Below are 25,767 nucleotides of genomic sequence, written 5' to 3'. Positions count from 1 at the left end.
AACATGGCGTGGTGTTTATTCAGATGAGCAACAGAAGAACATTTCCTGTTTAGAAGGCTTTTCTGTCCATCTTGGGGGCTAAATTCTATCAGTAAACAGCAGTGTGTTTTTAAAGTGGAAATATGAATTCTGCTTTGGTTTCACAATTCCAATCAAATCCATATGCATGTATGTGATGAAGATTGGGGAGAGTGAATAGTATCAGTAAATTGTATATGGTATTACTCCACTATCTACATGTAATATATACTTATATACAAAAGATTTCATATTCTGGCATAAAAGAAGGCTTCTTTGTATAATACTGGCCTTTGGCAAACCAATAGTTTTCAGGAAATGCATAAAATGAGGTAACATATTTAAAGATTTGACCTCATAGTAGTTTATTTACTTCTCGATAGTTTTCTGTGTACAGTGCACTGCATTTTTTTTCTTCCAATTTTAATCTGGTCTAGTACTAAGGAAAAAAGGGCAAAACAATTTATCTGAAGGACCAAACCCTGTATTTGATGAGTGGGCAGATTACCACTCCTGAGCTTTCTGTCCTTGCCTGATACAAATAAAAGGAGTCTGGGACTATTCTAAAATACTCTGTTGTGCCCACAATAATGCTGAGAAACTGTCTCCTAATTGAACAGTTTCACCTGATCCTGTTCTAAACATCAGGTACTTTGTTGAATGGCACAAGGCCACCTGAATGCCATTGAAGGAGAATAATGGGACAAAATATCTGCCCTTTAACAAGAAGAGATTATTTCCCCTTTTTTGTGGCTATGATATTGATCTGCTCAATGTGGCTTCTCCTCTCTGCCCAGAAATGAGACATCATTGCACTTTCCAGATCCAGAGATGAAGTCTTTGTACCTCAGTAAAGGAATAATAAATATTTTGTCCTTTTTTTTTTTAATTAATGTACCTAAAATTAGGGACTTATTTGCTTCAAGTCTTTTTCTATGAAGGAAATCAACACCTCATGTCAGTTCTTCTGATCTAAGATGTACTGACTCTAAGATGTACTCTACTGATGCATGTAACTCTCTAATGGTTATAAAGGCATGCAAGAGTAGTCAGGGTTCTGCATTGGCTGTTTCAGGAATTTGAGATTAGGTACATGAAGCTGGACAAATGAGACTTTAGAGAACTGTTTTTGTCTGAACTGAAAGTAATTAAATATGTAGAGTTTATCTCAATTCTCTATTTTTTCTTTAGTTTGCCTGCTCAAGGTATCTGTGATCTTGTCAGACTGTAATTCTCTATGCATAAGAGGGCTTGACTAAAGTGTGATATGAGTTGGTCCTTTCCTACAAAACGTAGTCCACTGAAGCAGCTGACTCTCATGAACTGCCAGAAGTGATGGAGAATACCACCTGAAAGAGTGCATTCACCAGCAGAGCTGGGAGTACATTATGCCTTCATTTCCTCATCCTGGGGATAGCCTAGATAGGTTTATCTGGAACTGCACTGAGTGACTGAGTATCCTTGAATGATCTGGGATGACAGTTTTGTAAAAATGCAGGGAGATTTTATAACTTTACATTTCTTCTCTTGATAGTTACAGGCCAAATGCTTCTCTGATATGAAAGATCTAAGCTACAGTTCAGTTAATGAAACAAGGCTAAGAGTTAAGCAAGAGAACCAGTTTATCCCAGCAGAAAATATCCTCTCTTGTTTTACTGCAATAACTGCAAAATTAGAGGAAATGCAATGGACTTTCTGTAATATGTACAAGCCATTCTAAGCCATTCAGATGGCTCAACATTTAGCCCATGAACCACTCTGTTCATGTCACTAAACATTTATTCTGCTAAAGTCTGATTTCTTGCAGGGTGTTGTTCGCCCCCAGCTTCTCCTCTCGCAATTTAAAGATCTGACTTTACACATTACAGGTTTGGAGCAGTGTCTTGGGGGGGGGGGGGGGTGTAGGGCAGAGCAGGGGGGGATTGGATAACTGCCCAATTTCATATGATAAAAGGGAAATTCTCTTCTGTCTGCAGGAAAATCCCCAGGGAACAACGTATGAAACCCAAACTTAAATAAAATCATATCCTGTTTGCAAACATCATATTCCCTTTGCTTCTCAGTAATCTGGACCCATAAACCCCAGCACAGCTTGAGAGCCCATTCCTCATCTAAACAAATGCCATAAGCCCCTTTATACTTTTACAACCATGTCAGAAAATAATATTGACTGCCAATAGTGATGTGATTGGAGTTGCCTCCTCTGAGCCATAAAAGAAGTAGTCTGTTATCAATTTCTCTAAATGCATCAAGGGAATTATGGGTTGGTTCAGTTCCAAGTTATAAATGACAATTCAAAAGCCACAGAAGCGTTTGAAGCTGGGAGCCGATGATGACATTATCATAAAAGCCTGCTCTTCTTTGCTTTTGTGGGGGTTTTTTGCCTATCAACTAGACAAAAAAAATGTGGCTGAGAAATGACTTCAAGATTTCTTCACACAGCAGCAGGTCAAACAGGCAGGAAAACAATCACTATTTTTAGTGACAGACTGAGGCAAAGAGATGAAACTCAGTCCTATTAAAAGGAGATTTCTGCTTCTCTTACTGTCATTTTCACAGCACAGCAGAAGGGGAGGAATAGATCAGATCAGCTGTTTACAGATGAAAAATTACAGAATGGCCTGGTAATCACCAGAACCAACACTTCATTTCTGATTATTCTTCCCATTTGGCCACTTCACCTGCAATCTACCCATGTCTCCTGGAAACCTTTTCACATTCCAAACCTCTGACCAGCTGCAAGAAACCATCTCTTGTTATTAAAACTGCTGGCTGTAGACCTGGTAGCCTCTCTCCAACATAAGGAATTCCATCCTCTCAATATTAGAATTCTTTAACAACAGTTGGTCTGGAACACCATCAGCTTTTAAAACGAATAAAAAGCATTATTGCAAGAGGGATACCATACCTCAGTGGATGTTATGCTGCTGACCATAGATAGTCCTCTGATATAAGATTAATCATCATTGAAAGAAAACTTGCTATGGGCAAATTTAGGAGGTTAGAGTTAGACAACTTTTTTCCTTTTTCTGTGTTATCTAATCAGTTTGGCTCTCAGTATGAAACAGATTTGTTCTCTTAGATAAGAGACCTAATTATTACTTACATAGTTTCTTATAAAGCATATTGAGTTCTTCTGAAAGCCTAACATATACCAAGCCCAATTTGCCAGTGACCCTGATGTAGTCAGTCCCTATCACTACTTGAAAGACAATTTATGTGGATGAATAGTGTTTACACAATCAGTAAAGGGTAGCTATACATGCATTTTGCACTGGTACAAATGATTTAGAGCCATGATGGAACAGTTATAGACATTGTCTCTTGTTTGCTTTTCAAAATTGTTGGAAAAAACCCTTTCTTTTACTATAACTAAAACTAGTATTCAAATAATAGGATCTCTGATCTCAACTGTGGTTTATTGGTTATAAGAAGAGGAATAACAACAAACCAAATAATATGCTAGCATTAGGGGTTACAGAGGTTAGTTGGACCTTTATTTGTGAAGAACACAAGCCATCCTAAATTCGTGCCAATACACTCTTTATTGCCCATCAGCTGATCATGTCTTCAATGCCTATGCAGTCATAGATTCCAGTCCTTGCTCTATGAACAGTTTTGATTTTATCCAGTGTTCTGTCACATTAAATGTATACAATTTGTGGAGCAGACATTCAGACCTAGGGCTTCACATTATTTATAAAAGTATGATAGGTAAATCATAGCCTTAGGTACATGGGCTTTATCCTACTTATACTCTGTCTTACTGATCCAGTGCTCTTTCCAGCAGTGTCACAGCTTTAGTGCATGGTGTGAGGGTCCCCAACCAGAAACAACCTATGATCTCCTCAGTGGTAACATCTGCTAAGAGATGAGGTCTCTGATGTTAAATCCAGCCTGGCAGAGGAAAGAAATGAGCCTAGGTTTCCCATCCACTGTGTGAATAGTCTAACCACTAATCTATTTAATAATAGAAGAGCTGCATAATAACAGCCAGCGAGGTCCCCATATGGTTAGAAGACAATGGGATCAAAGAGCTCTAAAAATCATCATTCAAGAGGCAGCCATAAAGTCTCCTGCAAGGATGATTTTCTTTTTAATACCTTCTCGTTGCATTCTTTAGCAAACAAGCAAGCAAGCAAATAAATGAGAACAAAAATTAATTACTTATTCCATTCTTCCTTAAAAGCCTTGCATGACCTACTCTTACTGCTTTACGTTGATTTCTGCTTTATAACCCTCAAAAAAGTTGAGAGCTACTAAATAGCACTGCTCCTTCTTTCTTTCCACCATCATTTTTGAAAGTAAACTTAAGAATTGCTTTCCACACAGTTTGAAGCAGATCCTTTTCCCAGAGCTCATCTTAACCAATAGACAGTTAAATATCAGTGAAAGAGAGCTCCTAATCTGATTATTTACCTTGAAAAAGGTCATAACCCATTCCTTTAAAAGAGCCCCAGAGCAAGCCTGACAATAATAATATGTAGAAAGGCAAACCAAGTAGAAAAAAATAAACAAAAGATCCAGTTCTACAACATGCTTTTTAATCCAATTTCCACTATTTTAAATAAGAAAGAAACCAAATGGACTAAAAAAGAAAAAAAGGGGCAGATAAATTTAAATGCTTTTAAAAAATTAAGTTGTACTGAGCATTTCTGACTTGCTTTAGTTTTAGAATGAGCAACATATTTTAATTTATTGAAGAATTTCAAAGCACAGCTCTAGTCACAGTTTTTAATACCACAATAGCTTGCTTCATAGAAAAATCTTATACTTTAATTTTCAAAGCCTACCACTGTCCTCTTTACTTTCAAAGTGATTTGCGATGAAATTTAACAACTCCTCTTTACTCAGAAGCCTGAACATCTTTTTCTTAACTTTACCAATCTCTTTTTCAATTCTCAGTGTGAAAAATTATCTTATTTCATACACAGACATATGTGCACATATGCATGTATATATATGTGCATGCATACTGTGCACAGTAGTGCACAGACACACGTGTGGACATGAACCACCTACATGTCAACGTGTAATGTTAGCTGAACACATACAGAAATGACCCCCAGTTTTCAAAATTAACAAGTTGCTAGTCACCAAGTTCCAACTTTTAGACAGAATTCTCAGCAAACCAAGTCCACAGCAGAGCTGAAATGATTACCACTTCCTGATTCTTTGTTCCTTAACTCGTAGCTCAAAAATCCTCAAAAAGTACTGAAACCTAAAATGGATTTTTGTTGTTCTTGTTTGTTTGTTTGTTTTTAAGAGTTACAAAATGAGCCTTTCTTCTGTCAGGTATCTCATAATAATAAAACAAGAAGTATCTCATAATAATAAATAAATAATAAAAACAGGTATCTCATAATAATAAAACTATAAACAAGACTAGTATGGTATGGAGTTTATCTTTTGTGAAGAGTAAAACTAAGTAAAACTTTGGAAGGTTGCATTGGAAATTGACCTTCAAAGATTGTGGCTTTATTCCTACATACTCAGGAACAGAGAAAGGGAACCAAAACTTACATGCATAAACCAGCTAGCCCACTAATATCTAGGAGTATCATAATTTCCATTTGATGTTGTTGACATCAGTCAATAGTGGACCCAGATGGACCAAAAAGATAGAATAATTCTGTGTGAGAATGCCATGTAGGTGAAATATTATTTCTCCCTGATATTATCTTCACTAGAATTTAATAGCATACCAGCATCAATATAAATTCTTCATTCTACATGTTTTTTGTTAATCCAGATTAATTTCATAATGTATCAATAGATTCTTGTCTGTACATTTTCATCTACTGTGTCCCAGTACTCAAAAGGCTGTTTTCCAGAGTGAATCAATTTCAAAACAGGACATAAAAATGCTCAAATAATGTATTAGTTTAACAGCACCCAAGTTAATAGCTAGCAGCTAGTAAGCACTTCTCATGCTAAAATGTTAGCTTTGGTAATTTTTATATCCTTTCTGAGAAATGTGAAGCTATATTTACTTTTCAACAGTACACAATGATTCTGCTCTAACAATTGCACTCATATTACTTTCCTCGAATAGCAGAGCTCACGTGAAAAAAACCACAGTGGGGCAGCTAAGAAATGTGCACATGATCACAAAATATGTTTCTATCTAACAGTTCCATATGCTTATTGTAATACACTGTCTTCTGTGTCTTTGAAAACACAGTATGATAATGGCTCATGTTTCATATCTACATTTTTTATCAGCTTCTGAAGACTTTGAACTGATAATGCAATAGTTCTAAAGAGTTCATGAATGAATACACATGTTGGGATGCTGTCCCTCTTGTGGAAAAAAAACCAAACATCTACTTACCCCAAGTCCCCCACAAGGCAACAAGGAAAAGAGTTTTTGAGACACGTTTCCTATATATTAAACAAACAACAAAAAAAAAAAAGAAACAATAAGCATCATTTATCAAAATGACATTTCAATACTGGAACAGTAATCACTCTTTTTTGATGTAATTCAGATTTCAGTACCACATGTTGAAAATGCCTTATATTAGAATAATAAAAAAAAAATAGTAGTATTTAGCAAGTCAGCCATGGGATATTTAAGGTATTCTTTTGCAATAGTGGCAAATCTTAAGATTGGCAAGCAGTACTTTCAATGGAGCATAATGATCAGATCTCCACAGAAAGTCAGTCTGAACTGGGGTGACTAATGGTCCCAATACCGCTAGATGATAAGCAGCTTCTTCTACAGCCAGTGGACTGAGATAGGCACCTCTACCTAGCCTAAATGTCTGATGGGATGAATTATACTTCAGAAGTGCCTATGTCCTTTCAATGACAACAGAGAACCTCATTAAGGTTATGTGATAACTAATTTCTTCATCTCTCAACAAAAACAAACAAAACAAAACAAAACAAAACAAAAAACAAAACAAAAAAAAAGGAACAAAAAATTCTCCTTTGAAAATCACAGCCTTAGTCCTCCTATCTCTGGAAAAAATGCTCCTATTTGCATGCCACCCTCGAATACATTAATGTTTAAAAAATATAAAATGAAATACTACTTGTTTCAATCCACTCAGTAAATACATTCTACTGAATTGAAAAAGAAAAGGCTTAACAGGCTTTAGAATCGAATTCTGTCTTACTCTGCTCTACGCATTAGATAATGTGATAGGGTTGGTGTTAGTATTTGTACTCGCTTTTTATTCATGCATTTTTTCTTTTTTGTACCACTAAACTCACTGTTTGTCTTGATAAGGACAACATCAAAACCAGGTAAGGATCTCAGGATTTGATGCAGTTCCTGTCCCAGTGTGTAATCTGATCCTAAGGCAGCTGTAGAGGAGAACATAAGCTTTTCCCCGGCCGTATCACAGAACTGGCTTCGTAACTTTGCCATCTGGAGGAAACGTTAGATAGTGAATCATTCAAGTTACCTAGAGCAGCCAGCCATTGTTAGGGAAGGGGTGAACACTGCATTTTCTCATGTTTAGCAGGTGCCAGTGAAATGCTTTATGCCTATGACAATTATAAGCCATCATCTTTGAAGTACAAGAGACCAGATTGCAGAGCCTGAGATGAAGAAAGTGTTTTACACTTTGAGTAAAATCCAAGATGCATTTTTAACTGACTAGAGGCCTTTGATCAGTTTGCACAGTGGGTGAGAGAAGCCAAACAAAACCTCCTGTGGAGCTACCAGGGGAAATGCAGGTGCAGCAGCTATGCAGAGTATTCTCATACTGTGAGTCCTATTGGCCCCAGATATGCAAGGAAATGTTGGCTAGAGGAGATCATCAGAGTAGAGGCACAGGAGGACTTTCCAGATCTCTTGCTAAGCAGATTCAGGGACCAACGATAACAGCTGTTTTTCACTTTTTTACTGTGAGGAAGATCAAAAAAGTCTTGAGCAGATAACGAAAAAATTAAGTGCTGCTAAAGTGCCAGGAGACAACAATGGAAACATAAACTGTAATTTGAGATCAAATAAGGCATTTCTAGAATATTGAGTGACTAGACCTGTTTTCTTAAACTCCTTTGCAAAGCTGGGACACGAGAGAGAACAGACGAATTCTCATTTATCTCCTTGCAGCCAGGCACATTGTGTATGGTAAACACTAATAAAACCAACAAACACAAAGTAAAAACAGAAAAGCAGATGGTGAGGAAGGACACTGAAATCAGTCAACAGATAGTACTAAAATGGGGAGAAAAAAAGCATGAAGCCTTATCAGTGTATCAAGAAGCTTGCTAGGATAACTCCTTATGGTGTGATAGTAAAAAAAAAAGATAATGGACAAGAAAAACATTAAGATTTCATTAAAAGAACAGTGTGTAAAGGTTCTACTAAGAAAGAGAGAAGCCATCACTTAACTAGTTTCACAAAAAGAGCTCACAACACTTTTTGCCATAAATGAAAATCAGTAGCAAAAAGCAAACCCTGAAAATTAATGCAAATTTCCCTTTGTATTTGGAGTTGATGTCCCAGCAGAACTTGCTAAATAGTAATCATTTATCAGTAATGCTCCAGGATACCTCCAGAATAATATTTTTAAAGATACTGAGATACTTCCAGTAAGATGGAAGACAAATTTTAAATGATCTTTTTTTGGCTTTGCATCAGGACAGTTTGCATTCACCAGAAAATTACTTGATAAAAAAAAAAGACACTTTACTGACAGAGGGAGAAAAATTATCCAAGATTTGTATTCTAAAATTTCAGCCCACAAAGGCAGTAGAAGCTGGTTGGTAAATTAGGTGCTGAGACATCCATCACTGACTGAGGTCAGGGCACCTAAGTAAGTCAAGGAAGCTGCTTAGGAAGTTGGCAGCTGGAAACTGAGAGTCTGATGAGCTGGGAAAGCGATGGGCAAAACCTCTCTTTAAAAAAAAAAAAAAATTGCAGTCTGTTGTGAAAAGCCACAGTTTGAGGAACCTGCTTTTTTCTCAGTGTTGTCCCTCAAGAACAAAGCTATTTCTGCTAAGTGGTCACTTTCCCACTAACTTGAAATAGCAATTGCACAACTACTCTGTGAACTCATCTTTTAGTTGTACTTGAAACACTGCCTCACTGTCAGAGATGTGTTAACAGCATATTTCTCACTTTTACAGACTTTTAATCATTGGCAACTTGGGTTTTAGAAACACTTTCTTAATTATGGTGGGAGAAGGAAAAAGCAAACAAATTTGTAAGACGTGTTTGATAACTCCCTGAGCTTATTCAAAGAGATTTGAAAGGTTGTATTCTTGTATTCTGTTACACAAAATCATAATGTGATGTGACACATAGGCTGTGTATTAGTTTCCTTTGTGTCAAGCCAATGTAGTGCACCTTAACTTGTTGCTTAACACACCACATTGAAATACAATCAGGTGAAAGCTTAGCAACACGATAGCACAGAAGTTGACGTGATCATTTGCAGTAGATGCATTTGCAGGCTCTGATGCAGAGAAAATAAAGCCATGAGTTCAAGCCAGTTTATACTCTGAAAATATTAAGAATATGTGAATAATAACTGTGTGCATAATTCTCACTGATTTCAATAGCTTTTAGCCACTGTCGCTCAGAACAGAGGTTCTTCTCCTGAATGAGGACACTGAAATAAGCATTTATTGACAGGTTGCAAATTTCTAGCCCTAGCTGTAGTTAAATTTCATTTCTTCAGGTGTTTCTTTTCTGTTTGAAAAAAAACAGAAGCCACTTATTAACCAAAAAAATAAAAAGCTTCTTTCAGACAAAACAGATGTACTCTTCTGAACTGGGAACAAATGCTTTTCTGGAGCACAAGAGAAGAACAAACAGGACCTCTGCCTCTATTGGGTGGGTAGAGGAGTAAGGAAAGGGAAAGGTTAGGTCCTCCTTTTCTTCAGGATGCAAAGCCATAATTTGATGGAACAATTTCTGTAAGAAAAAAAATAAAAAGGACTTTCCTTGAAATAGCAACGGAAACTACACTGTTACTGATGACATTTTTAATAAGAAATATTTCCTTTAGATTTTTATCCTTTGCTATATACACCCTTTTAAATTTCTAGACTGCACTAAATTATTAATTCTAATGTCAGGATTAATGTCCCCTCACTGAACTGGGGACAATGAAAAGTGGAACAGTCACACTGCATTTTGGAAAATATGAGACACATTTAAGTTCTTTCATACAGGAGTCTGGAAGCCTGAATGATTAGAACTTACAACCAAAAAAAAAAAATCAAGAGGCACATGCAAAAGCAAGTGGGAAGGGTGTTTCATTGACTGTTGTCTTCATCATCATGCGGGATGCAGCAAGCAAACATCCTAGAAACAGATAGAAAAGGGCATTACTCCAAGGATACACTCAGAATATATGCTAGGGGTGTGATCTTGAGATGACCTTGGAGAGTAAATGTTTTGGACTAAGTATCAAATAAAAAAAGGCAGTGTCAAGTGAAGAACTGGTCAAAGAAATGGTTTTCTCAGATTGTGTAAGCAAAGCTTTCTGCATTCTCTAGAAGTAGGTAGAAACACAGCAAGAATACCTGAGTCCATTCCTTTTTCACCTCGTAGCTGCAACTATACACTGCATCCCATATGCTGGTCAACCACTGAGATCCAAAATGACAACAATGTTTTACACCAGTGCATGTAATATCAAATAATGTGAACATTACAGCCACATTGTTAAAACCAGCAAATTCTAAGTTAAATGCTTGACACTATCAAAATGGAACTTTTTCACAGTGTTGATAAACTCAAACCAAAATGTTTCCAAATTTTCATTTTGCAGGAATTTAGAGGTTTTTCTTGGAAACATTTTTTTGTTGTTGTTGTTCAGAGTGTTGTGGTTTTGGTTCTTTTTTTAAAGGGGGATTTTCTGCCTTGGAAATTCAAGCTCCTGAGAATCTATCATACTGTGTTTTTCAGTTTTGATGTTGCCTTGGCTCAGAATATGTTTGAACTTAGATAACATTGTGATCAAGGCATTCTTCTTGTCTGCTTTTATGACTCACTGAAGCAACAGCCTGCCTTACAGAAGAAACTCAGCATTAGTTTCCAAAGCAAAATAATCACTACATATTACTAGAACTGTGGCTGCAATTTCTTTTCATGCCTAATATTGGTTTTGTTTGGGTTGGGTTTCATTATATTTTAGGAAAAGCTCCACATATTAGAATAGATGTGATTAGAATCTCTGAGAGCTAGGATGTTGCATCTATTGTGCTGGGACATAAAGAGCAAGATTTCACTCACAGATTATTCTTAAAATGCACTACTCTTTTGTGTGATTCCTCTCACGTTCTTGATAAGGAGGTCTGTTTCATGCTGCAGTCATGGCAGAACTCAGTTTAACCCAAACTCTCTGTTATAACAAGCATACACTGTTCACAAAGGTATTTGATGTGAAAATCTTGTCAGTTTTCTGCTATTTCATACACCCATAGGCCCATTTCATATTTCAATGTTTCTCTCCTGCCCCCTTCCCCCCTTTTGTTCAGAAAGATATCATATAATGCATAATGGGAAGACATTACAAAATGAATTTCACTTATTAGCAAGACTTTGGCATGGTAGCTGCACCCATTGTGGCTGAAATGATGGAAGTAAAGCAAAAGAGAACAGCAAACAAGCAATCCTGACAAGCAAGTGTATTTTAAACTCCCCTTTTCAAATCAAAAAACAGAAGGAGACAGAATACCAACCCTATTCAAAATTGCCATTGACCTCCAATGGAGAACAAATTACAGTAAAGGGTTAACACTTAGATGATTATTTAAGTGAATGAGGAGAAACTTCTATCACTGCTTTCCAGCCTGTGCATTTTGCTAATCTATATTTGGCTTCCATTGTAACATTCTCCTTCCACATAGCAATGCATTTGGAAAAAGTGAATTTTTGTCACACTGCTTGCCAAGTGTTTTAAACTGACACCAGCTATGACTAATGACAGTGCTGGAATGTGCTGTTCTCAGTAGAATAGAGGCCTGTACAGACCTAGGAGTTTCCTGGGGTCCAGCTTCTGTCTGTTCAGGGGGCTGGTGCCATACAGCAGTGAATGATGTTCAGAGTGAACCAGCTGTATTTCCTCCAGACTGGCTTTTCGACCTCGAATTCGCTGAAAGAAAACAGCAGAGGCCTACAATATTCCACTGACAATATTTAGGGAGGAAAAAAAAAAAAAAAGAAAGAAAGGGGAAAAAAAAAAAGAAAAGTAAAGGTCCGAAATAACATTTAGTATGATTAATAATGGGTTGAAATTGCGTCATGCAGGAATGTGACACTGATTTGTTTATTAAAGTAATGCTATATGAAAAACAAATGCATGTGTGGTTTATCACAAATGCTTCACTGAATTCTTAGAAGAGTTAATACAAGGTTTCAAATACAAGAAAAAAGATTCTGCCTCTTTTCTGTATTATATTACGAGATACAAACCAAAATGGAGAATATTTCTTAAGTGAGAAACCTGGCTAGCAAAATTCTAATTTAACAAGCAAAAACTTATTCACACCTGTGAGCTGCAGATGTGTTCTAAATGAGGATAAATGGTTTCTGCATCACTACTAGGACTCGTGATTTATGCTGCTAGGAAGAACACAATCACAGAGAGGAGAGCCAGAGAGAAGAATAGTAAAGTTTAAATGATTTAGGAAAATATTTATGTATATTTTTATTTTCTTAGTGTGTGTTCAGTAACTCAGGATCACTTTTGCTGTTACACATGCTGACTCATTTGCTTTCTTACATTTTTGTAAGTGGAGTTTGCCTCTTTGTTTCTCCAGCCTGTACTCTCCCCGCTTAAATCACTGTTAAAAAATGTGGGGTGTCTTTCCATAAATCCATTGACATGTAATCAGCTTAGTAAGGAAGGAAGATAGGAATGAAGGAAGAGAAGACAAAACTAACACTTTCTTGCTCAACAGAGCTGTTCCTTGTATGTACTTGGATTTACAGCTTGCCATAAAAATATTTACTTGTCTGCGTGTGCTACTGCTGCACAACCTTTGCAGATACAGCAACATGAAGCATTTTGTCATTCAGGTTTGGCCATAATAAACAGCACTGTCAACAAAGTTATGGTCCCATGATCATATTTTGTGTTGATATTGGAAAACAGCCCATTTTAAAGGTCTTGGACTCCATTTGTAGATCTGGTCATTGGCAAATCCTCACAGAACTTAGACTGTGGATCTGTCCAGTTGTCAAGATCTACAGATAGATAGGTACAAAAGTTATCTAAATAGACCATCCTAGTTTTAATAGACTGATTTAACTGTTAAAAAAAAGAAAGCCACTGAATTATAGACTTCTAGAGATGAAGTTGTAATTCTAAATATATCTATCACCTATTCATGTATTATTAGCACTATTATAAGTATCAAAGAGAACGTGCACTCTGAAAGAAAGGAGCTGCCTAGGGAGGGTCAGAAGAACAACACACAATTTATATTGAGTTAAGCAGTGGCAATTTTTTTCTGACTAATCAGAAAAATTGTCCTAAGAGTTAGATCTAGATGATTGTGAAACAAGCTTCCCCCCTGGGAAATGGTGGAAGCCCTATTTCTTGCAGTGTTTAAAACTTCACTGGATGCAGCAGTGGAAAAAAAATATTTTAGGGAATGATCCAAGAACTAAATGACTTAATAAACCCTTTTTCATCTCTAATTTCTTCAAGCCTCTCCCAGTCTCACATGAGAATTTGTAGCAGTGCATTCACGTCCTTTTAACACACAGTTGCACAATCAAAATCAACACATTATGTTACTTTGTGAAGTCAGTAAACTCTGTAATGGTTCTTCTGGGTCAGATGTTTTTTCTTCACAAGTGAGGTGACTGGTAACATTTATTTGTCCATCCATCCTCATTAAAATCCATGTTTCTAATAAGCTGCTTGAAAATCTCTTTAACAAATCCTTCACAGCAAAACTGAGAAGTGAGGATAGCTTTTAGGACAGCTAAAACAAATGTATAAGAAAAATAAAGAGGTATGTTATGAAGGTCACATCAAAAAACTTTGAGCAAGATACTCACTCTGTGGTCATGTATTTTCTACAAGTTACACAAAAAACTCCTACAGAAATGATCCAAGAGCTGGAACACCTCTGCTATGAGGATAGGCTGAGGGAGCTGGGGCTGTGAAGTCTAGAGAAGAGAAGAATCTGGGGGGACCTTGTAGCTGCCTTCCAATACCTGAAGCGATCCTATAGGAAGGCTGGAGAGGGACTTTTCATAAGGGTGTCTAGTGATAGGACAAGGGGGAATGGTTTTAAGCTGAGGGAAAGTAGATTTAGACTGGATCTTAGGAAGAAGTTCTTCAGTATGAGGGTGGTGGGACTCTGGAATAGGCTGCCAAGGATTGTAGATGCCTCCTCCCTGGGGAGTTAGATGTCTGGCTCTTTATAATGTGTTAAATGCAATATCCTTTGGTCTATAAGAAGACATACAGCTAGCCATTATTCTTACCCCAGGGAGCTCTATGATATCCCATGGAATGTTAGTGATTAACACTAATAGGGTAGGATTTGGAAGTGGCCTCCTCAGAACGTTTGGCCAATGAGCTAACTATTATCCAATATTGCCAGCTGGATTCTCTTAAGTAGAAATAGGTTGTGCAGAAACAGGTTTGGTGTGGAAATCTCTGGGCAGCCTGTTCCAGTGTTCCAGCACCCTCACTGTAAAGAAATTTCTCCTCTTGTTGAGGTGGAAGCTCCTGTGTTCCAGCTTGTCCCCAGTGTTCCTTATCCTTTCACTGGGCACCACCAAAACAGTGCACAGGTGTGCTGTCTCTGTGTTCCCATCTATTCATTTACTGTTCCTTGCATCCCCCTCTTGCAGTATCACTGCTTGTCAAGCCATTTGCAATAATATTAAAATTCCAGCTATCTAGCTCTGTGTAGAAGAAAAAGTACTTTGTATTAGAAATTACCTGCAAGAATTGCTAAGAACAGTTCTTCTTACACAGTGATGTCAGATCTACAAAAGCACATGTCATACATCTGTTTCCAGAATCTGGAATCATGTAACTTCAGTTATGCAAAGCAATAATTTCTGGCCCTCACTGGCATGAGTTATCAGACACCATAACATATGCATTTGTATAGCTTTACACATACACTTTTATCCACATCTTTTATTATTTTTTAAGTGTCTTTCTTCATTTTTGTCAGCCTTCATAGTATCAAAAGCCAAAAATGTAGCAGAAAGCAGAAAACTGGCATGAAGCCAGTGAAAAAGGAGAAATAGAATAGGTGAACTTACAAACAGTATTTGTTTTATTCAGGGGGATTTGATCTCCTACATCCTTAGTAGAGGGCAAGTCATCCTTTCCTAATGTGCATGACAATTTGTGTGTTGGTTTTCTCCTCTGACATGTGCAGCTCCCTCATCAACAGAGATATTTATATACCTCAAGAGAGCAAAATACTGCACCTGAATGCTTAAAAAAAAATCAGTCTAGAACTAGAAAGTTTTTCTCCCCACGATGGGGAAATGCTTTCACCTTTCACAAACTTTATGGTCAGAGGACTGTCAGGTCTGGTGTTATGGTTAAAATAGACCATTACATTTCCATACAGATAAGGTCTATTAACCTGGAGATTTTGGCTAGATTCAGCAGACTAAACTCTTGCACAGTCAGAGATTCAAAAAGACAAAGGTGCCACTGCCTGTTTCTCTCTGCTAAGCTAACAGGAATTGTTGACATAGCTTAAGGAGTATTTCTCACTTGTGTCTCCCTGTGCAAGGTGTTCATTGCCTTTCCTGCAGCTATTTGTATGGAGGCAGTGTCTCTGAAATTTTTTTTAGGCTATCCGGTTTGTAAACACAAGGTCTTCGGAATTTTTCCTACTTTTCTGAGATTTCTCACAGTTGTTAAATTCTGTCTTGTGTTTTAAAATACACACAGGCAACTTGGATATTTTGCCGGTCAGTACACCCATGTGGCTTGCTCTCTCTCTGTTATTTGGGAATTGCAAGCATATCTCTGACACACATGCACCCGCATAGAGATGCATTTAGTCTCTTCATGCATTTTGGTCCTCCAGTGCCTAAACTGAATGTTCAACACAGGGAGTTTTCCATTAAAGACTGTATTTTCCTGTATTATTTCTTCCTTAGTGGTAAATTGAGGTTTAGAGGATGGATTTGTATATATATCTATATACATATATATATATGTGTATGTATATATATGTATATATTCAGTCTATGTGATCTGGAACACACAAAAGTTTTAAAATCTTTACATTCTTTCCATCTCTCCCCTTCAATCCATGAGATGTGGACAGCAGGAGGTCTAAGATGTCTCCCTAATCCAGAAAACTACTGAAAACAGGCTGAAAAGAAAAATGTTGCTGGACCACAGTCCCTACAGGAAGTAGAGGTGGGGGCACAAAGTGGAACCATGTCTACATTCTTCATTTCCAAAACTGTGCTGATCAGTGTAGCCTAATGTCAGTCATGTGTGCATAAATTATAGCCCCAAAGGAGGTATGTAAATACTTCCTCTCCCTAGAACAAGTAGAAAGCAGACACCACTACCAAAACATAATTTAGTCCTTTTTTTGCTGTCCCAGAGGTAGGGGAGCTATGCATTGCTCTTTACCAAGAAAATATTGGGGGCAAAAGAATAAAAAGACAATGGATGTTTTTATGCCAACCTTTGAATCTTTTAGCTGCCCTGTTCTGCTGCTGTATTTGATAACTCTGTTCTACATCTGTCAGCCTCTAACTAAGACAGAATAAATATTTCAGTAAAGATACACGAAACTTTTAAACTAAGGCAAAAATACTATCTCTTAATTTTATTTTTCCACTACATATAGACCAGTGCTATAAAAAAGTCCACTATGGGAGGAGATCATTCCACTCTCTTGCCCTGGACTTAGTCAGGGACTGGTCTCTCAAATCTCTCTTTGCAAGCTAGCCATGGTCTGAATGTGTTTTTCCTTTGTCTTGGGGGAGCTGATGGGGGAAGTTATCTATTTGGTAGAGTGATACAATAAAAAAATATGAAAGCTATAACTACTTTTTCAATTTACCAAAAATCCTCTAAGCTGTTGCTTGAATAACTCTAGAGCTCAAATACCTATGGCTAGAAAGACAAAATACAGTCTGGGGAAGCAAGTCCTTTTGGCTGCGTCTGCAGCAGCAAATTAAGCAGTGCCAGGAAACATTCCCAGGCAGAGGAACACAATCATTTGTGCTATTAAATTGCTAAAGTAGTCCTTCACACTGTTCTGGCTGAGTAGCAACTAGCACTCTCCCAAACTTCCAGACATGGTTTGGTCACTGGCATGGGTGAAGGAGCATTCCTGGTAGTATGAACATGGGCCTTTCCATGCCAGTTGGCTGCAGTGGTAGGGAACAGTCCCAGACACAGTTTATTTTGCAGTGAAGACACAGTTTGGAGTACCCCAGTTGAACCTTAGGATTTTACTAAGATCATTTAAAAAATGCTATATATGAGGGCAATGTGATATATATATATAGAGAGAGAGAGAGAAATTACTTCCATCATCCTATACTCAGAGATGACAGCTCTTTGTGCACTTGGCTAGTCATCTTTCCAGGGCCATAGACCTGAGCTGCATGAGAGGGATTAATACACACCATATGATTTAGGAACCACATTTTGCTCCCTGCTATGGATTGTACAGGCACAGGTTGTTCATTTTCATAAGGGTTTCTTGTTAGAGTAAGAAAATGGGAAGGGTCTCCTGGCACAAGCCTGTGACTCAGGATACACACATTGCTAGGTAACGACATCTGAGCTACCTCTGACTGAACTAGCTTTAATCCTGGAACACCTCGTCAGACAGACTGGGACTGCAGTCTTCTATTGGGACTACTGCTTTAGGAAAAAAAAAAAAAGAAAAAAGAAAAAAAAAAGTTCACAGTTACTGCAGAGGAATTCCTAAGTGGCTGTTGCAGGCTGCTCTTCCTAAGATGCCCTTCAGACCTGGTGCAAGAGGCAGTGCACATGGCAAAACCTGACCAGCGATCTCCCCACTCCTTCTGACAGAAAGCAAGGAAAATTATATTGAGAAAGTATATTTTGAAATACTACTGTCCATGAGAGGACATTCAGAAGTCAGCAGAAGAGGCAATGCAGTTGCCCATGATGATGATTCCACATCCTCAGTGTAGTATGTTCCAGAATGCAGTTTAACGGTGCAATTATTTCCTGAACAATGAAATAGCTACTGCTTTAGTGACACAAATCATACATTCACCTGAATAACTTCTCTAAAAATCAGAGCACCAATAAATGAATCCCACAGCCTTTCTTGTTTTGAAAAGTGAGCAGATTTAAGGACATTTGATGTCAAGCAAGTGTTAGAGAATTCAGTGAGGCAAAGAACAGATTGTGTCACTTTTCTTTTTACTTGTTTTCTTCCTCTTTTTTTTTTGTCTTTATAATACTAGTCCTGTATCAAGAAGGTAATTAGGTCTTATTTTAATACAGCACTCAGTTGTGTGTTTTACTTACTCCTTAAGTATGTGATCCCACCAGTGCAACAACACATGTGATATGTGGCCTTAAGGGCCTTTGCTGAAAGAAAGTCTCCTTGAAGACTGAAAATACTATCCATGAAAAAAAAAAAAAAAAAAAAAGGAATTAGCCTGTTAGAGTGCTGCCATCTAGTTAGATGAGTGTATACAACAAAAATCCACTTAGAGTGCATGCCACATCTCACTGCCCATTACACCAAGCTACCTGCAGAAAATCTTCCTGAACAGTCAGTCACAGCTAGTCAAAGTGACCTATTGTACCAGCTGCTTTGGGTTTGTGGAAACCTAAGTATATAAAGAAAAGTAATTAAAGATTGCAGTTTGGGACCCTGCAAAACATAAGGAAATTTGTGTTGAACTTTGTTAACTTGTGCTGCAGTGCAGTAAGCACCCTCAATTCCTACTGGGTTCTGCAGAAGCTGACAGTGCTGCATAACTCATGGGAAGCAGAGAATGGTAGAAAAAGGCTTTTTACTCACTAACCCAAGCTATATGTGAACCTCAGAGCCCATATTTGATTTAAGCATGGTGTTTCAATGTGTGATTTTGTGAGGGAAGTCAAATCAAAAGAAAGTTCCACACTTGCTCTAGAAGACTGTGCTTGAATGTCTCAGTTTTGATGTGATACTCATTGTACATTAGGCAAATGAAAACTATAGGTATTTTAGACTTCAGAATCTAAAATAAGGCAAGACATGATGTTGTGCTTATGGAGGGATGCAAACTACATTATAAAAAAGCAGTGAAGTAAAATCCTTAGCTGCTTGAAATAGTGAAGAGCTGTGCTATTGAAAGAACTGCACTTGCCATTTGGCTGCTTCTTGTCTACCTTCCTATATCGAGGTGGGGAACAGAGTCACCTCTGGATTTTATGTTTTGATGCATGTGAATAACTGACTTTCATTGTGTAAAGTCTTTGGGGTTTGATGGGGAAGTGTGCTTTCCTAAAATGCACTATTTTAATATTATCAGTTAACTCCAAATAATTCCTAAAACAAATGATGCTTTTATAACATAAGTGAGACAGATCTGGAATTTAACATTTGTGCCATTTACTTTTAAGTATCTGGTCTTTATTTTTTATTTACCTCGCACTTGTTTAGCAACCCAGTTTCTTGCAGCCTTGACCAGATGCTCTGGATCCTTCCAGCATGTTCAGGGTGGTTAGCATAGTTGCCACACATACACTGGTGCTTCAACATCAGACTGTCATACACAACACCTTCAGCACAAAGACAGCACAATAAGAAACAATAAGTGAAAAAAAAAAGCAAGTTATACTGTTCTATGTCAAACATGCTATAGCAAAACTGGATTTTATTTGATAGTTAGAGGAAAGAGAATATTTTGGATCTTAACCCCCTTTTCTCTGGAAGACAGAATTTTGATTTACAGGGTACATCTTTTGACATTGATAGGGCATAAATCAGTGCTAAGCAATTATACTAATAAATATGATTAACTGTAAAGAAGGAAGAAATTGGGTGGTGCCTTGTTAAAGGTTTAATGGCCAGAAAAATTCAGCCCTATTAAGAATCACTTCTTTTTTTTTAGAGAGTAAATTTGGTTAAGGCTGTTAGCCTATCTACAGCAAGAGTATATGTTTATAGCTGTCTAAGGAAAATCATGAAGAAAAACTTTTTTAAGTAGATCTGAATTTGTACTGCTTAACTAATGCTATATGAATTCCAGATCTCAGTGCATATCAGATGAAAGATTCAGAGTTGCAGCAGTGGCAGCCAAAGTCTTTTTTCATTAAAAAATCCCACCCACTACTCGATTAGGACCAAATTCTGTTGTTAGACTTCAATGCAAAGTTCCTTTTGAATTTACTACACTCATTTATTCAAGGACAGACTAACTTTTTATGGAAGAGTTATCAGTTACATTGCTCTACATCCATGTATTGTGAGCAAAAGAGACCTTTCAAAGAGTAGGCTCAAGCTAAACTTAATTTTCAAGGATTGGAAACACTGAAACATTGAAAAATTATTTTATTTATTTCCTTGTTTGCATTTCTATCAGACATGTCTGCAACAAAAAAGTATTTTCCTTATCCCAGTGAATCATTTTCATGTGGGAAATATTTGGATTTTTCTTCCCCTTACAGTTGGAAGCGACTCAAATTAATAGTTTCTCCAAACTGCAAAATTTGTATTCTAAACCTCTTCCTTAAGTGCTACTGCTACTGGGAATGCCAACACAGGTTTGGGAAAATTGTGTTTGTCTGTTATTGAAGAGTCAGTCAGTGAAGAAGATACAAAACTGAAGTTCACTTTCAACAACATTCTCAATACTACCCTTATTTAGCAAAGTTTTAGAACGGATATTGAACTTTGATAATATGTTTTAAAACTCTTTTGAATAAAAGGATTTATACATTGTGGGCAATGCAAAGTTAAGATTCTGAGATAATTTAGTTAGAATCCAGCTAGAAATTATGCTGCACTACAAATATTTATGCTGCCATATTTTTTAAAAGCTCATGCAGTTTAGAACTGATCCTTTGGGATCTTGCTATTTAAGCCAAACTGATAACGCAACAGTTATGTTTAGCATAAGGGGAACACAAACATAATACCTATGTGAAGCATGGCTAAATTTATGCTAAGTTATTATCTAACAAACAACAATTAGCAATAAATTCTTGTATTTACTTTCTTGGTTTGTTTCCTTTTAAAGGAAAAGAAATAAAAGAAGAACCAGTGAAAATCTGGAGCTAATAAACTAATGCAGCTTAAAATCTTTGCTGGCATTTTCAAAGTAGTTAATAATTTCCTTTCTCTGCAGTTATTTGCACTGTACCATTTATAAACTTTGCTGCTTTATAATCAGGTCTTATAAAATATTTGAAATAGCAAGTATGCACACAAAGAACTGCATGCTCATATAGCTTGCTTTCCTTTTCTTGGCACGCAGAGTTTTAACTTGTACAATCTGTTGCATACCCAGATTGTACAGTTTGCCAGTGGCCATTACACCATTGGATAAGAAAGCGTTGCCTCCCATCCCCATGTTTAGATGAGACTTCTACATGCATCAGGGCTTTCAGAAGCTCTTAGGCAGAGTAGGCAGTTATATCAATGAATCTGAATGGAAACACTTGCTAAATATTAACAAACAAAATATCACACTATCACAGTATATCAGAAGTTAGAAGGGACCTCAAGAGATCACCAGGTCCAACCCCCCCTGCCAAAGCAGGATCACCTAGGATAGTCTGCACAGGAATGCATCCAGGTGGGTTTTGAAAGTCTCCAGAGAAGGAGACTCCACAACCTCCCTGGGCAGCCTGTTCCGGTGCTCTGTCACCCTCACTGTAAAGAAGTTTCTCCTCATGTTGAGGTGAAATGTTCTATGTTCTAGTTTGAACCCATTGTTCCTTGTCTTATCACTGTGAACCACCGAAAGGAGCCTGGACCCTCCTCCTGACACCCACTGTGTTCTTATTATACAGTATCAAGATGTTATGTAATAATGACTCTTTTTGACAACCTATATCAGGGTTGCAGCTAATCTGGATTTAAAGCGAAAGTTGAAAGTGTGTATTCAGAACACCTCCTCTGGATGACATAACACCCCCTTCATAGGCTGTAACTAAAAAAATGTAATGAATTATTTTATCTGAATTTAAAAAATCACTTTAATCAGGGCAGGGCAGCATTGCGTGGCAGAAGCATCTGCTCCAAACTTTTAAATGCTAAGATATTCACACCAATGAGTGTAAAATTTATTTATAGCAGGATTATTTGACTTAAGAAAAGACTGAAATATACGTTCTCGTTTATTGCAAACATCTAAATTGATTTAGGATGTGCAAGTAATTCAGATGTGTGGCTGCCGGTCATGCAGCACATGTGCTTGGTACGATACCACAACGCAGCAGCAGAGCTCACTGCTAAAATTAGCCTGTAGGATTTCCCTAACAGGATTCAGCCAATAATCTCCCCACTCCAACAAACAGAGAGGGAGACAACTGTTTTCAATTGCAGACTTCTGTGAAATATTAATAAAAGATGGTTATTCTGTCTCTCCAGAACAAATGCCTACAGCCAGATTCTGCTCTCAGATTCCTTGTGTAAATTTGAGCAGCTCCATTGAGACTGGTGGATTTATTCTGGATTTACACCAATATTACTGAGGTCAGAATGTGGCCCTGATGACAGACTGGAATGGTGGCACAACTGAACCATATAATGATAAAGGACACAGGACAAAAGAAACAGAATTTTCAGTAAGTCAGAAAAAACAAAGTATTCCTGGTGAGGACTCCTTAATACTCATTCCTTTCCAAAATATGTTATGTGGGTCAGCTTCTTTTAGTAATATTTTGAACAGAGGGGAGAGCAAGAGACGTGAAAATTGTTTGCTAACATCATGCTTTGAAGAGGGTAAAATGCCCTGGAGAACAACAGTGCCAATAATAAAAAAAAAAAACAACCAAAAAAAAACCCCAACAAACCACCAAGGGAAGAATATCTAATAAATTGTTCAGAAGAAAAATCTGAAATGAATAATGTCAAGTATTCTGTAAACCATCTAAATGAACATCAAGTAGACTTTATGGGTTTTTGCATCTTTAAGTCATTATCTTGTGCATATACTGTGTGTGTATTGCATAGCTCTCTCACAACCATCACCATTCTGATTCCCTTCAGATATTTGGCTAAGAGGATTTTCCCTCATGACTCACAAAAACTTAGGCTTATTTTGATCCCTGTGTAATATTCTGCCACTAAAGTTTTCCTTCTACCTTTTTTTCTCTCCCAAGAATATATTGTCTATGCGTAGGGAAAAATTGCCAGAATAGTAAGAAATAATTCCAGGCAGGGAAGTGTTTTTAGATTGATTGCTAAAGTCTGAATTTGTCCTCACTTCATGGTGTATTAGAATTTTCTCCTTTTCTACCCATCTCCCCCTGTTCCTGGCAGTGTTGCAGTTGCTGTGGACAATGGCTGCTTGAGTCCTTTATTCTCTTAAGGGAGTAAATCATAGAGCCTTAAGATAGCTCAGGTTGGCAGGGAACTCCAGAGGTCTGCAATCCAACCCTCTGCTCAGAGCAGGTCAAGCATTGTCATCAGACCAGGTTGCTGAGGGATTTCATCCCCACAGGATTTTGGAAAGGCTGTGTAAGAGTAGACAAAAACTGGATCCAGGTCTCTTTCTGTCACTGCCCATTCAATAAATGCTGGGGCATCATCCAGACCCAGAAAATACTATGCACAAATAAATCTATTCTGTACCATACCATATGTTAGTAATACACATATCAATTTAGTTATTCACAGAAACTGTACTGGAACTGTTGATGCTGCAAAGTTTCTGTTTATTGTCACTCCAATGTGTGAATCTCATAATAGAGAAAATCGCTCTATTTTCAACGTACTCAGAAAATGCAGTGATAAAGCTTAACTATGTAAGTCTGTAAGCCTAGAGACAAGGAAAGGAATTTCTTTAAGCTGAGAGGAAAGGCTTCATTGTGAATGCAGAGGTGTGTGCTCTGTTGGACTTGTGAATGGGTCAGTCACCCTGGCTGTTAGCATAGATACAGCTTGATTACAGCTACAGCACTGCACTAGGCCTCCAGTCAGTACCTAGGGGACAGAAAAGAGGTGAAGGCACAGAGCTGAAGTGGACAACCTGAAGCATAAAGTTATAGAGAAACTGGAAATAGGAGGATTTTTTTTTCCTTTACTGAGTAAAGATGATTATCTTGAAAGAGTGGTGCAAGATCTGAAAAAGAGTCAACAGAAGAATCAAGGATTCATGAAAAAGATGTTTTGGATTTGGAGAAAGGAGTTCAGTGAAGGATTGAGAATCTCAGCTGGAATAGGATGCAGTTTTTCTTGTAGCACAGACTGACTTGTCAAATGAAGACACTGACAAATGTCTTGAAGCTTTCCTACTTAATGGTGGTCTTTCTTCAACTTATTGCTGGTCTTTGGACAAAGTAGGCAACAAGAACACAGAGAAAAGAACCAAAGGATAGGGAAACGAAAGAAAAAGCTATAAATGACTTAAAGGCACCAAAAAAATGCACCTGTTGCTATATTGCCAAAGCCAGTCAGTGATAATAATTTATGACTATGTGAATATTAACCCTGTGATTTATCAGCTGCACTGGTTGACTTGGTGCCAGTGCAGCGTCATGAAACTGAGGAGCAGTAAGGCTAAAACCGAATGCATTGCTGCAGGAGGTATTTGAGGCATTTAAATCTGTTGATCCTACATGAACAAACGCATTTGCCCTGCCTATTACAAGCAGTCTTTAGGGAATCCTACCAGTTGTGTAGACATGCTGGCTGGGCTGGTCCACGTCTGGGTGAGGTAATGTGGAATCAGTGGGGGAAGACGGGGTCCTGGACACCGACCGATGTTTATCTAATCCTGCCATGCCAACTGTAGCCATCTGAGCCTGGTAGATTTGCAACTGGTGGACACGCCGATGTGCCATGAACTCCTGTTTCCAAGAAAAGAGCACAGTAGGAAGAAACGTGAGACAGGATCAAGTAAGACACTGAGGGAAACATGTCAACAAATGAAGTTCATTAGGTCAGGGCTGTAATAAACAGTGTGGAAAAAAACAACCCTCAACAACTCGCACCTAAGACCTAGTCAATAAATCCATTCAACAGATGTTTTCACACTGACAGTGTGGGCTGCTGACTTTGCTGGAGAGGAGGTGATGGCAGGCAACCTGTCAGCTCTCCCTGACAGAAGAATTCTCCCTTCACATGCTGAGGTTTGTAAAAGACAGTGGGTTTTCTAATATATGGAATACATAATATGATTTTAGAGTATTTATTTTATGACCCTGCACAAACAAAAATAGAATCTTCCTACAGCACAAAATAGTACCAAATTTCTTTAGAGGACTCAGTTCCTAGAGCTCTCTGGAAAACAGGAACGATTTGCAGATAGGTTTTCACAAATTATTTAGAAATTCAGGAATTGTTACATGAGATCCAACTTAGGGACCTTCTGTCTTTTTGTCATAACTGTTGCTGGCTGTAGGCAATGCCAAACACTTCAGGAAAGGTAGGCAGGTATGAAGAGAATGTGAGAGAGCAAAAAGGAAGCTTTCCTCCTCTGGTTGTGTTTTATTTATCAACAGGTGATGACTTCTGCTGACATGACAAAGGCTGAAGCCCTGCTGAAGTCAGTAGAAACCTTCCCGTTCACTCAGTCCACAGAGCAGGATTGCTTCACAAGTCCTTCTCTATTTTTCTTTGGTGTTGTTTTGGTTTTGTTGTGTTTTTGTTGTTGTTGTTGTTGTTGTTGTTGAG

General features: G+C 37.7%; 1 protein-coding gene across 4 annotated transcripts in view; it reads right to left on the bottom strand.

The window, feature by feature from the left end:
- HDAC9 (histone deacetylase 9) overlaps positions 1-25,767 on the bottom strand; it is a 213,972-nt gene that overhangs the window by 111,381 nt on the left and 76,824 nt on the right. For all 4 annotated transcript variants that reach the window (XM_054385010.1, XM_054385012.1, XM_054385011.1 and 1 more), the window contains 4 exons: positions 24,764-24,941; positions 19,570-19,703; positions 11,963-12,083; positions 6,353-6,402 (listed from right to left, as the gene is read on the bottom strand). In XM_054385010.1, the coding sequence (XP_054240985.1) occupies positions 6,353-6,402; positions 11,963-12,083; positions 19,570-19,703; positions 24,764-24,941 (483 nt within the window). The remainder of the gene's footprint in view (positions 1-6,352; positions 6,403-11,962; positions 12,084-19,569; positions 19,704-24,763; positions 24,942-25,767) is intronic.

The sequence above is a fragment of the Indicator indicator genome, chromosome 11 (assembly GCF_027791375.1).
Source record: "Indicator indicator isolate 239-I01 chromosome 11, UM_Iind_1.1, whole genome shotgun sequence".
Taxonomy (NCBI): domain Eukaryota; kingdom Metazoa; phylum Chordata; class Aves; order Piciformes; family Indicatoridae; genus Indicator; species Indicator indicator.
Note: the sequence above shows the minus strand (reverse complement) of the source record. Positions and strands in the feature narration are given on the sequence as shown.